Source organism: Platichthys flesus, chromosome 6 (genome assembly GCF_949316205.1).
Source record: "Platichthys flesus chromosome 6, fPlaFle2.1, whole genome shotgun sequence".
Lineage (NCBI taxonomy): Eukaryota > Metazoa > Chordata > Actinopteri > Pleuronectiformes > Pleuronectidae > Platichthys > Platichthys flesus.
Window position 1 is genome coordinate 1,110,018 of NC_084950.1, and position 12,211 is coordinate 1,122,228.

At 48.0% G+C, this 12,211-nt stretch overlaps 1 protein-coding gene across 1 annotated transcript; it reads right to left on the reverse strand.

Moving 5' to 3' along the window:
- Window positions 1-848: 848 nt before the first annotated feature.
- Window positions 849-12,116, reverse strand: slc7a10b (solute carrier family 7 member 10b). The gene is made up of 11 exons (XM_062389132.1): window positions 11,845-12,116; window positions 8,798-9,002; window positions 8,240-8,391; window positions 5,388-5,513; window positions 5,153-5,306; window positions 4,709-4,832; window positions 4,422-4,525; window positions 4,220-4,316; window positions 3,917-4,066; window positions 3,633-3,810; window positions 849-3,381 (listed from the first exon to the last, which is right to left on the reverse strand). Exons 1-11 carry the CDS (start codon window positions 11,981-11,983, stop codon window positions 3,260-3,262), a joined length of 1,551 nt encoding a protein of 516 aa, XP_062245116.1. The 5' UTR covers window positions 11,984-12,116; the 3' UTR covers window positions 849-3,259.
- Window positions 12,117-12,211: the final 95 nt, after the last annotated feature.

Genomic DNA, 12,211 nt, shown 5'->3' on the forward strand with positions numbered 1-12,211 from the left:
TATCTGTTGAAAACGTCACAAACACAAATATCTGCAACACTTCCTGTAGCCTACCCATTTCAAAATAAAAGCACTACAGCGTTTCTGTCGACTGATTCAATTCATTTATTTTTTAAATGTTTTATTGTGAAATAGATGCAGAGCTTAATAGTTTGAAGTACTGGTATTTATTTGAGTACACAGGAATACTTATATACAAGGAAATACAGTGATCACATCAGAAACCTCAGGAAGGACAAGAGTCTCTCTCTCTCTCTCTCTCTCTCCAAAAATAGTATTTTTGCAACTTGAGCATTTCCTTTTCTACACTCAGACCAAGCAACTACATTATATATATGTGTGTGTGTGTGTGTGTGTGTGTGTGTGTGTGTGTGTGTGTGTGTGTACTCACACCTCAGCCAGTGAGTCCAGAGCCATGTGATCAGCAGACGGATGTTAACAGCAGGTGTGAGAGTGAGACAGTGAAACTTTCAGAAAGTTGTGTTCACACTCACCTGCTCACTTTCCTTCCTTCTGCTCGTCCAGGTGAAAATGGAGTCTGACCGCTCCCTGTTCTCAGGCTCCTCCTCCCTGTTGAACCAGTTCACTCTTGAAACCAGTTGAACTGGTTCACAGTTCATGTTTTATTTGAATGTTATGATGTAGATAACAAACTTAGGATCATGTATTTAGTTAATAATGGACGGTGTGGGATCATGAATCCAGATCTTCACTTTCACACTGAGTCCTGACTGGGTGTATGACCTATCCTGCAGTCTGCCACCAGGGGGCGACTGGCTTCAGTCCCGGGAGTCCTCATGTCATCCATCTTTAATCACTTTTGATTTACACACAGTTCAAAGGCTTCGTGGTTTTGAGACACAGATTTTATTCAACTGCTCGAATCAGAAGAACAAATTAACACCAGAGACGTTTTGTGCTGAAACAAGTGAGTTTGGATTTTAACTCTTTTCACAATAAACCTGTTTCCATTCAAACACAAAAATCTGAGCAGGAACATCCACTGCTATGGTTTGAAACACGTGTCTCACACAAATCTGTTTTCACATATCCTTGTTTTTATTTATCAGATCAGTGTAAAAGTCTAAAATAATTACTGGACTAAGACGACGGGCTGGTGTTCAGGCTCAGTTAGAAACATGTGTCATGTGACACGTCTGTTAAATCACAGGTCAGAGGTCAGAGAGATTCAGGACGTGGACGGTTCTCTCTCAGTCACATACTTTAATAACATTAGACTTTTATTTTGTAAAGAAACAACCGGTGAGAAAGTGTCTAGGTGTGTTCACAGTCAGTAGATCAGATGAAGGTGAGGTGAACACACAGCTACTGGGTTAACGGTTAACACACTCCATCTCGGGCACACAGCGCCCCCTGGCTGTTTACTGACCACAGCAACTTGTGTAGAAGACCAAAGTGCAAAATGCAAAACACACAACAAAAGGCACTCGCAACATATATTAAAGTCTAATATGGTGAATCAGTTAATAAACAATATTAAATATACATTTCCCCCAGTAAAGGCCTTTTCACACCAAGTCACTTTACACATATTGTTCCAGTAGCTTCATCCTGAGCCAGTTAAAACTGGACTGAGTCACATGACACACAGGATCGGACACTTTAGATTCTGAGGACGGTTCATTCCTCCATAGGTTCAGATCCTTGTTCTGGGTTATTGAACCAGGTTCTAGGAGATAAGACGATGAAAATACTTTTTAAATCAGCGATCGGACGCGTCGGGATTTTCTTCAGTAAGATGAATCTGAAGTTTTTGAAGACGGGGGAGACAAAGTCAGATCATCACAACAGAACATGTCCGTTATTAAGGATTCATGTCTCTGCAGGATTCGGAAAAACTTCCATTTATCTTCAGCCGAATGTTCTGTTGTCAAGTTGTCACTAACACTGAGAAGGTAAAGGATATCACTGCAGCTCTCAGATCCTTACACTGACTCCAGGTCTGTTAAAGACTTGAATTCAAAATACAGAATTAACTTTTGGAGGAAAATCGTTATGAGTAATTCAAACTGCAGCAGAACTCAGCAGAAGTTCACAGCTTCATTTAAACATGATCAGACGCACTGAGGGCGAAACGTGATGGAACCACATCGGGACACTGTTCAGAGACACATTGGACACAAGTGTAAAGGAAGTTGTGCTGTTTATCCAAACACAACAACTACGTGTGTGAAATTATTAATAATCACATGTGACTGCTTCAAACCAGCACTGTGTAAATGTTGTCTGGACATGTTGTGTAGTTAGTATTTGTGAAGCAGCAGCAGGTTGTCGGGACCGACTCGTTCAAACAGGAACATGTGGGAACATCCAGGTGAGGGGCGGAGCCTTTAGAGCAGCAGGAGGCGGGACATGACGTATGAACTCTGCTGTGGAAAGATCAGTGTTGTTGTTTACAGCTCATCCACACCGGCGTCGGCCCTCATCACCAGAAGATCTGGAATCTCCTCGTGTTTCCAAGTTGACGTCTTCATCTTCTACTTGTCCGGCTCCTCTTCTTCATCCTGAGATGTTTGTGTTCGTCCAGTTTCACGTCACGTGTTAGAAACCCAGTCCACACGTCCACTCGCTCTCTGGGAAGCTTCCACACATTGTCCTGCTGGTTCCTCACATGGACTCACTCTGACATGTTACACACATTCTACCAGGAGGCTGCAGGAGAAGATCCAGAACATGTCCAGAGACACTGACTCAGAAATGTCTGTTCCTCCAGAACATTTCAGGATAATGTCAGTTTGAAAGCAGCTTTAAATGAAAATAAAATGATGAAACGTTTAGAAACATTATCCTGAAGAAGATCATTTTCCTCTGGTTCCTCAGTCAGAAACACAGAAGAGAAGATGTAGATCAAACTTATCACGGTTTAGAAACATGTGGATATTTTGTACCAGACCTGATGCACACGTGTGTTTTCTGACTGTATTCAGATTCCTGACTCTGGATCTGTGTGGACTTGGTGTGAAAAGGTCTAAAGGCAGAAAACACGTCGTCCAGTCGTGTTACACAAGAGGAACAAATTCCTCCAAAAAGGGAATTAAAGTCATTTTCACAGTGTCGCTCTGTCAACATTAGATTTTTGTGTTTGTTGACTTAATAAAAAAAGAGGAAAAGAAATAAAAAGTGCAGGCGGCCCGAGCACAAATAAAGAGTCTCAGAAGGTGAAAGGTCAAACCGGCAGATCCCAGAGCAGGAGCCGGTGTCTGGACTGGAAACATCTTCATGTATTCAGAAAAGAGTTTTAAGACAAACTGCTCCTGCGTGACGAGCGCTCAGTCCATTCTGAGGGGTCGGCGTTCTCGATGGGGTCGATCTGAGGAAAGACCACGAAGCACAACCTCTGGCCCACGTAGGTCGCCCTCTCTGCAGGAAGAGACAAGTCTCAAGTTACTGATCAGACACGTGAGGGACACTGAGAGAATCCAAACTGAGACTGGACCAGTCCTTAAAGAAACTGAATTCACTTCATGAAACCTTTTATCTTCTTTGTTTGGTTCAAGTCCCATTTGCTAACATGGAGGAGGGGGGGGTTAAGGACCAACACTGCAGCCAGTCCCCAGACAGATGTGTTGTAACTTCCGTGGGTTTTCACAAACCAGTGTTTGAAAACTCACCGATGAAGTTGTAGATACACTTTGGTTTTTCTCTCCAGTGAACACCCAGGAAGTAGACGGGGACGCCGGTGAGCATGATGACGAGGCCGACGCCACAAACCACCGGCTCCGAGTAGAGACTGAATCCCAGCAGCAGGGCCCAGAACATCAGGTAACACACAGGAACCAGCAGGTTCACCTGGAGACAACACACACACACACACACACAGACACACACAGATATTTATGCGCTGGTGGCCTGGCGCAGTCAGCGACTTGTCATCCCTCTCACAGTAGCTCTGCACCTTGATTGGTCGGTAGAGGTTGGGCTTCTTCCAGCGGTAGTAGAGCAGGCCTGCGATGGTGACGCCGTACGACAGGTAGTTGATGAAGGACACGTAGTTGATGAGGTTGTGTGTTTCTCCGATGCAGAGAATAACAATGGTGGCAGTGCACTGCAAACACAGTCCACACAGACGTCAGGCACATCGGTCCGAAATTCATCCACGTGTTTCGAAACGACTTTTAAACGAACGAGAGAGAAAAGAGGCGACAAAGGAACAAACTGCACAAAGACACAGGGAGCAGGGGGCGGAGCCTGTACGTACGCAGCACAGCAGGGCGGGGATGGGCGTGCAGTACTTATAGTGGATCATGGCGAGCAGGCTCGGCAGGTGACCCTCTCTGGCCCCGGAGAAACACAACCTGTGGACAGAAACATCCAGCGAACCGTCAGCGGCCACACCGGAGCAGAAACAACAGGGCGGGGCAGGAGGCGGGGGCATGGGCGGGGCAGGAGGCGGGGCTAACCTGGAGGAGGTGAACAGGTAACCGTTGATTCCTCCGAAGGTGGACAGGGCCACGGAGATGGGCATGATGACGGAGAACATCCCAAGAAGCTTCTCCCCGAACGTCTGAACGGAGAAACAACACAGAGAACATTAAACATCTAATGAGATGTTCTCCGTGTCCCGTCTGCTAACATGGAGGGGGCAGGGTGAGTGAGTGATACTGCAGCCAGACACCAGGGGGCCTGACACATTCTTGAAAACAGGATGAAGCATGAGAGCGACTCGTGGCTCCGCCTCTTTACTCACTACAGCCACGGCATTGGACGACAGCAGCTCCTCGGGGGACATGGAGGAGAAGTAGGCGATGTTGGTGAGCGTGTACACAAAGGTCACCAATGGAATGGAAATGTAGATGGCACGAGGTAGATTCCTGAACCGAGGACCACACACAGACACACACAAACACACACAGACACACACACCATGCACAGATGACACAGAGAAAAAAAAATCAATCATCATGCATGAGAAAACACAAGAAATGAAGACCGTGCACCCATCTGAGCATCTGATCGTGCACCCAGTGGGTTGTTCTGATACGATGATTCACAAACCCACAGTAAATCACTCAAGAGAGAAGTGACCGTGAACCAGCTGAAGACAAGATGTTCACCACAGACAGAGAAGCAACTCGATGGAGGCTGAGCCCAGGAAGCAGGTGAGAAACACAGCGGAGCATCAGTACTTTACCGTCTGGGTTCAACCACCTCCTCGGTGACGTAGTTGAGGAAGTTCCAGCCGCTGAAGGCGAAGGAGGCCTGAAGGAAGGCCAGAGCGATCTGCCCGACCGTCGGCGTCCGCTCCATGGAGAAGGCCACGGAAGGCGCCAGAGCCTCGTAGTTCCCTGGAGCACGAAGCACATGTTGGTGTTCTGAACTCTAGGAGCCGGTGAAGAGTCACCTGTTCACCGCCGGCTGAGAGTTACCTTTGAAGATCTGGACCAGGCCGACCACGATGATGAGGCCCAGAGCCATGAGCTTCCCCACGGTGAAGACGTCCTGGATCCTGGTGGCCAGCCGCACACTGGAGCAGTTCACCCAGGTCAGCAGCACTGACACACATTCAATATCAAGGATTCAATTATTATGAAAAACGATTTAACCAGGTTCCTCCCAGTGGGATTAAAAATGTCTTTGAAAAGGGAAACCAGTCCGAGAGTGGAATGTGTGTGTGGATCATGATCAGTGTTGATCAGTGTTGATGATGTGGAAACAAACAAATCAACGAGAAGAGAAACGATTCATAGAGAAACTGCAACGACTCCGAGGACGTCAGCTGATCTGTATCCCATCATGTATTGTGTTAATACAACATGTTAATAACATGTTAATACCACATATTAGTACCACATGTTAATACAACATGTTAATAACATGTTAATACCACATATTAGTACCACATGTTAATACAACATGTTAATACAAAATGTCAATACTACATGTAAATAAAACATTTTAAAACGACATGTTAGTACCACATGTTAATACATGTTAATAACATGTTAATACCACATATTAGTACCACATGTTAATACATGTTAATAACATGTTAATACCACATATTAGTACCACATGTTAATACAACATGTTAATACAAAATGTCAATACTACATGTAAATAAAACATTTTAAAACGACATGTTAGTACCACATGTTAATACATGTTAATAACATGTTAATACCACATATTAGTACCACATGTTAATACATGTTAATAACATGTTAATACCACATATTAGTACCACATGTTAATACAACATGTTAATACAAAATGTCAATACTACATGTAAATAAAACATTTTAAAACGACATGTTAGTACCACATGTTAATACATGTTAATAACATGTTAATACCACATATTAGTACCACATGTTAATACATGTTAATAACATGTTAATACCACATATTAGTACCACATGTTAATACAACATGTTAATACAAAATGTCAATACTACATGAAAATAAAACATTTTAAAACTACATGTTAGTACCACATTATCTCAGAGCCTCATCAGATTCACAGTGAACCTGCTGATGCTGTGAGTTCCTCTGGGAGTTGCTCTGTGAGTTGCTCTGTGAGCTCCTCTGGGAGTTGCTCTGTGAGCTCCTCTGTGAGCTCTTCTGTGAGCTCCTCTGTGAGTTGCTCTGTGAGCTCCTCTGTGAGCTCCTCTGTGAGCTCCTCTGGGAGTTGCTCTGTGAGCTCCTCTGTGAGCTCTTCTGTGAGTTCCTCTGGGAGTTCCTCTGTGAGCTCCTCTGTGAGTTCCTCTGGGAGTTCCTCTGGGAGTTGCTCTGTGAGTTGCTCTGTGAGCTCCTCTGGGAGTTGCTCTGTGAGCTCCTCTGTGAGCTCCTCTGTGAGTTCCTCTGGGAGTTCCTCTGTGAGCTCCTCTGTGAGTTGCTCTGTGAGCTCCTCTGTGAGTTGCTCTGGGAGCTGCTCTGGGAGGTGAAAGCTCCTCAAACATTCAGCAGTTAGTGAATCATGTACAGACTGTAGAGCAGGAGGAGTCAGAAGGAGGAGACATGAGGTTTTCTGAGCCGACGTCACTTTGGTCTTCGTGGACATGTCCCTCTCCCTCGATGCCCGAGCACCTGCCCCCCCGTCCCCCCCCTCCTCTCTGTAGTGTGAGTGACGTGTGACTCTTCTTCTCTGACGCCATCGTTCACACATTTTTAGAGCTGGATGTTAAAACGTGAGCTGAGTCCGGCCTCCTCAGGAAAGCAGGGGGGGGGGGGGGCCTTCGCAACGGAAGTGTTTTGTGTTGTCAGCTGACAGTTGGTCTTTGTGCCGGGGGGGGGAGGCCACCATGAGAGCGAGCCGGGCAAAGCCGGTGACAATGATGGACGAGGTGAAACAATCGTGCCCTCCCTCGCTCGCCCATTTCCCACATTCCTGCCTCCCATGGCAACCGGCTGCTGCCAGTGCCCCCCCCCCCCCCCGCCCCCCTCCGTCCCCCGCCCCCCCTCGCCAACAGGAACGGAGGGAAACTGATGCAGACTCAGTTAAAGGAGAATTCCACCAGTTTATAAAAATCATGGTGAACGTTCCTCAGCCTCTGAGTGGTTAAATTCACCTGATGTCACCATGATGTCATTGTGATGTCACCGTGATGTCATCGGGGTGACCTCAGAGCGGAGGCAGGTGTGGAGGGGTGGTGCATTATGGGACATGTAAGAGAACTTGCTGCTACATGTGAAACGTTTCTTCTTTTCTATTATTTCATAATTGGATTTTCTGTTTTAGATTCGAAATGATTTTGTATTAATTTCCTTCTCGTCTGTGATGTCTTGTTTTTTAATGGTCCTCTTTGTTTTGAAAGGTTTTAATTAAATAAGGTTTTCATTATATATCTATGTGGGAAGTAATTTTTCCCGTTTGGTGGGTTTATCATTTTCAGAATATTCAATTTTCCAATGACTGCTCCGGCTCCGGGTCTGGCTCCTGCTCCTGCTCCTGCTCCTGCTCCTGTTCCTGCTCCTGCTCCTGCTCCTGCTCCTCCTCCTCCTCCTCCTCCTCCTCCTCCTCCTCCTGCTCCTCCTCCTGCTCCTCCTCCTGCAGCCGTTATGTGACCACTTCTCAAACAGGTCAATGTCTCTGAGGAGACGTTCATGAAGGATTAAAACCCTCTGCAGCTCCCTGCTCTGCCACCACTGGAGCTGAGACCCTCTCTCAACATGTGAACTGACCAGACACCAGGACACAGACACCAGGTCACAGACACCAGGACACAGACGTGGACACAGACGTGAACCTGAGGAACAGATCTATAGAGAAGTCACTCACGGAGACAGATGGCCGACAGCATCCTCGTGGCCATGTATGGAGGAACACACTCTGGGAAGACGGGCTGCAGGACGTAGCTGGAGAAGGTGAGGGCGATGACGGCCAGCGTGGTCGGGTACATGATGATGACGGCGCTCCACAGCAGGAGGAACCTGGACGAGGCAACAGGACGTTAACTGATTCGGTGTCACACTTAAACAGATAAAGATCTGAAGTGGAGTGGTAAGTCGCTCCACATCTGGCCATGAGCCTTGTCTCAGCAGCTCCAGGAGCAGCTGGTGGCTGATCTCAGCTCAGTTCCTGGACATGGAGCCGTTCAGCTGAATCAGGCCGTGGCAGGAAGTACAGATAGTTGCTGATATGTGTTGTAGAGGAAAAGTGAAAAGTACCTGAAATTAAATCTACTAAAAACCCCAAACAAATGTATAAGTACAGTAAAGTAAATGTATTTGACTCTGCCCCAACGCCAGCTGTGATTGGCTGCACCCCCCCCCCCCCCAGCAACCATTAGAAAGGATACAGTGGTGGAGCTAATAAAATAAAACAAAACCTTCTCACCCCATCAGACCACCGAATATCTCCGTGACGTAGGAGTAGTCGCCTCCAGACTTGGGGATGGTGACGCCCAGTTCTGCGTAGCACAGCGATCCCAGTGCGGCGATGCCTCCTCCCAGTAACCACACCACCAGCGCCACGCCCACCGAGCCCGAGTGCTCCAGGACGCCCTTCGGAGAGATGAAGATCCCCGAGCCGATGATGTTCCCTGAGCAGAGAAGACACAGAAGATCAACAGGAAGTTCATGTGAACGTTCCACCTGCACGTGTGATGGATGAAAGTCCAGGACGACGGTTACACAACAGTTACACAATAATTACACAACTGATCAATCTGCAGAAGTAAATGAGATTCATTTTAATCCACTGTATTAGCTCATTTGAAACATACTGACTTGTTCAGGACTTGTAACACTTCAGATCTGAGACTGACTTGTGACACATGGATGTTCAGTGAAGCTGCTGTGACGGATGAAAACCAAGAACATGTTTGAATCATTATAATTCTAAGTGTGCAGGTGTAAAGCAGGACACTCATGTGAACAGAGCCGGGCCAACATGCTCTTCACATGGGACTTTGGTTTCACACGCCACATGTCAACCAGAACATGACTCACCCCCAGAACCAGCAGTGACCCGTGTGGGACTCCTGAGCTGCTCCAGTCCCACAAGCCTGACTACTCCCCTCCGAGTTTATACCGAGGGCGTTAAAGACAAAGAGCTGCACAGCAGAGTGAGTTAGAGAAGGAGGTAGAGGCCATCACTCAGGCCGGGACAATCCCTCCTGCCCGGAGCCTCAGTATGCAGTGTGGAGTACCAGCAGAGCCACACATTCAGACCACAGCGCTACCAGTAGCACGGCAGGAGGCAGCCAAGTGGCACAGACAGCCGTTACATAACCAGACATAAATTACCCAGGCTGCAGAGGTGGGAGGTGACCGACTCACCTCCTGCACGTCCGTCTGCTCCTCCAGGAGAGTGACAGAAGGAGCAGTGGAGCTCCAGAGGAAAGCATGCACTGGTTTTTACTTTACTCCAGTAACCAGGGGTGTGCCAAGGGGCTTTGGGGGCCCAGGGGGCCCAGGGCCAAAAGGGACCTGGGGGGCCCGATCATCGAACCAGAGCAAACGTCCACCAAAGAAACTGAAATCACTCCAACTTCATCATACACAAGTTACACTACGTAGACTTTGTTGGAAAGTTAGTGTCACAGGGTTTCTGACGTAGTGTGGTGGCAGGCTCTGAGTTTAAAAAGACCCCCCCCACCACACACACACACACATACACACACATACACACACACACACACACACACACACACACGTCGAGGAGGTGAAGAGTGAATGTTCATTTTTCTGTGAACTGTCCCTTTAAGGAGGTTCTCACAAATTGTGTTGTTGCTATGGACAGACATAATTCTCTGGGGGCCCCTCTCAGCTCGGGGTCCCCGTCAGTTGTCACCCTGTTGCAGCGGCCCTGCCAGAGACACATGACTTCTGTCAGTGCTCCGCCTCGTCTCTCGTTTCTCCTCTTTTCTCCTCTTTTCTCCTTGTTGCTCCTCCTCCTGCTCTCGAGGGTTTCCAGTAGAAGCCGGCAGCACGGAGGCTGGTGACCTGGTTAAACCCAGAAGGTCCAGGATCCGTCCACTGCCAAAAACAAGCCGGCTCATTGGCTGCACTGACGCTTTCAGGTCTGTCGTCACACCAGCGCCATCATGAGGCTGTTTCACTCATTACACATAAAGAAACATCTGGTTTCCTCTTCCTCTCAGAATCACACTGAGGTAAAGATCCGCTCTCCGGCACCAACGTCTTCTTCATCAGGAACCATCGATGTTCTGACCCCCATCGTCTGTGGTCACATGACCTTCGTCTGTGGTCATGTGACCGAACCTTAAGATTCAGGCTTTCAAGATAAATACAGAAAAATGTGAACAAACCTGAGTTGATCAAATGACAAGTTTTATATAAAAGAGTAAAACTTACAGGAAGTTTAAACGACACGTTTCCTCTGAACTGTGTCACTGAGCGTAGAGGTTCGATTCCTATGGTCGGCGGGCGTGTCAGACGTGTCGTCCAATCAGCAGTGACGTGAATATGAACCCGCCATATTGAAAAGACAGTGACACAGAGGATTCTGAAGTTCTCTATGAATATTACTGTAACTATTAATAAATAATATCCCAGTTATTTGGTCTGAATGTATTTTGAGTGTTTTTGTTTGTGTTGATTTCTCCTGTTTCTGAAAGTTTCCAGACAAACTCACGTGATTTAGATTTTCTCTGTTTTTCCACATGTCAGAGACAGAGACGGGGACATCCGGTGTCTTTGAGACATGTGAGACACAAGACGGAGCAGGGGGAGCAGAAGGAGCAGAAGGAGCAGAAGGAGCAGAAGGAGCAGGAGGAGCTGTTCAGTGTCTACTGAACCTTCTGGTGAGATGAACACAGCTCACATGTTTTAAATACAAGGTCTCATCTAATTACTGTAATATTATATATCACAGCTATGGCTCAGGGGGGAGAGCGGGTGGTCCTCTCCCCAGATCCACAGTTTGATGCCCTCACAGATGCACTGTGTGAATGTGAAGCTGCTGTAAGGAGCCTTGAGGCTGTAGAAGGTCAATCTGTGAAGGTAGAGAAGCTCCACCTGTCGCTTGAGCTCTAATCGCATCAATACAAAGATAAAGTTGGATCCTCGTTCAGCTCTGGAGCTCAAACTGGTTCCTGCTGAGCAGCTTCAGCTTCATGTGGAGACCAGTGGTTCAGTGAGGAGCAGAGCAGCAGCTCCTCCATGCTGATGATATTAATATTAATAAGAGCAGAGTGCTGCAGCCCTGCTCCTCCCTCCGGCCTCCTGCTGCATCCTGCTCCTGTTGGCTGATCTGAGGACTGGGTTCTGCTCCAGGAGACGATGTTCTTCTGCCTGAGCTGCAGCTCCTGGACCTGCTCGCACCCTCAGCCCAACGCGGACCGAACTGGATTCTGACACTTGTTGCAGGTTCCTGCAGGAAAACCAGTGTCCCACTGGGACCAGTGGGTTCAGCCTCACCTATGATGATGGTGCAGGCGCTGAGGAGCCCGATCTCCTTCTTCAGAGTCACTCGATCCGGGATCTCCTCCTTCTTCTGGGCTCCGTGCGTCCCGGAGGCGCGCGGCCGTGCGCACCCGCCACTGCTGTGTCCATCCATGTCCTCCTGCCCGGGTCCGCTCGGTCCAGTCCACAGTGTGCGAGTCCTCCGGGTCCCAGGACGCTCCTGTCCTCTGCGCTGCGCATTCAGCCGCTGTGAAAGGGGCTGCGCATGCGCAACACGCTGCGGCTGCTCAGCGCAGAATGTTAAACAGATAGGAGCCGGCGGTGCGTTCAGGGACACCAGGAGCAGGAGGAGGAGGTGGGGGGGAAGAGAGGGAGGAGGAGA

Bases quoted from the DNA above. Each gene is read 5' to 3' on its own strand.
- slc7a10b (XM_062389132.1), bottom strand. From the start codon at position 11,983: ATGGATGGACACAGCAGTGGCGGGTGCGCACGGCCGCGCGCCTCCGGG. The intron at 9,003-11,844 runs GTGAGGCTGAAC...TTCTCTGCTCAG, and splicing joins CGCCTGCACCATCATCATAG to GGAACATCATCGGCTCGGGG. The intron at 8,392-8,797 runs GTGAGAAGGTTT...TGCCTCGTCCAG, and splicing joins ATATTCGGTGGTCTGATGGG to GTTCCTCCTGCTGTGGAGCG.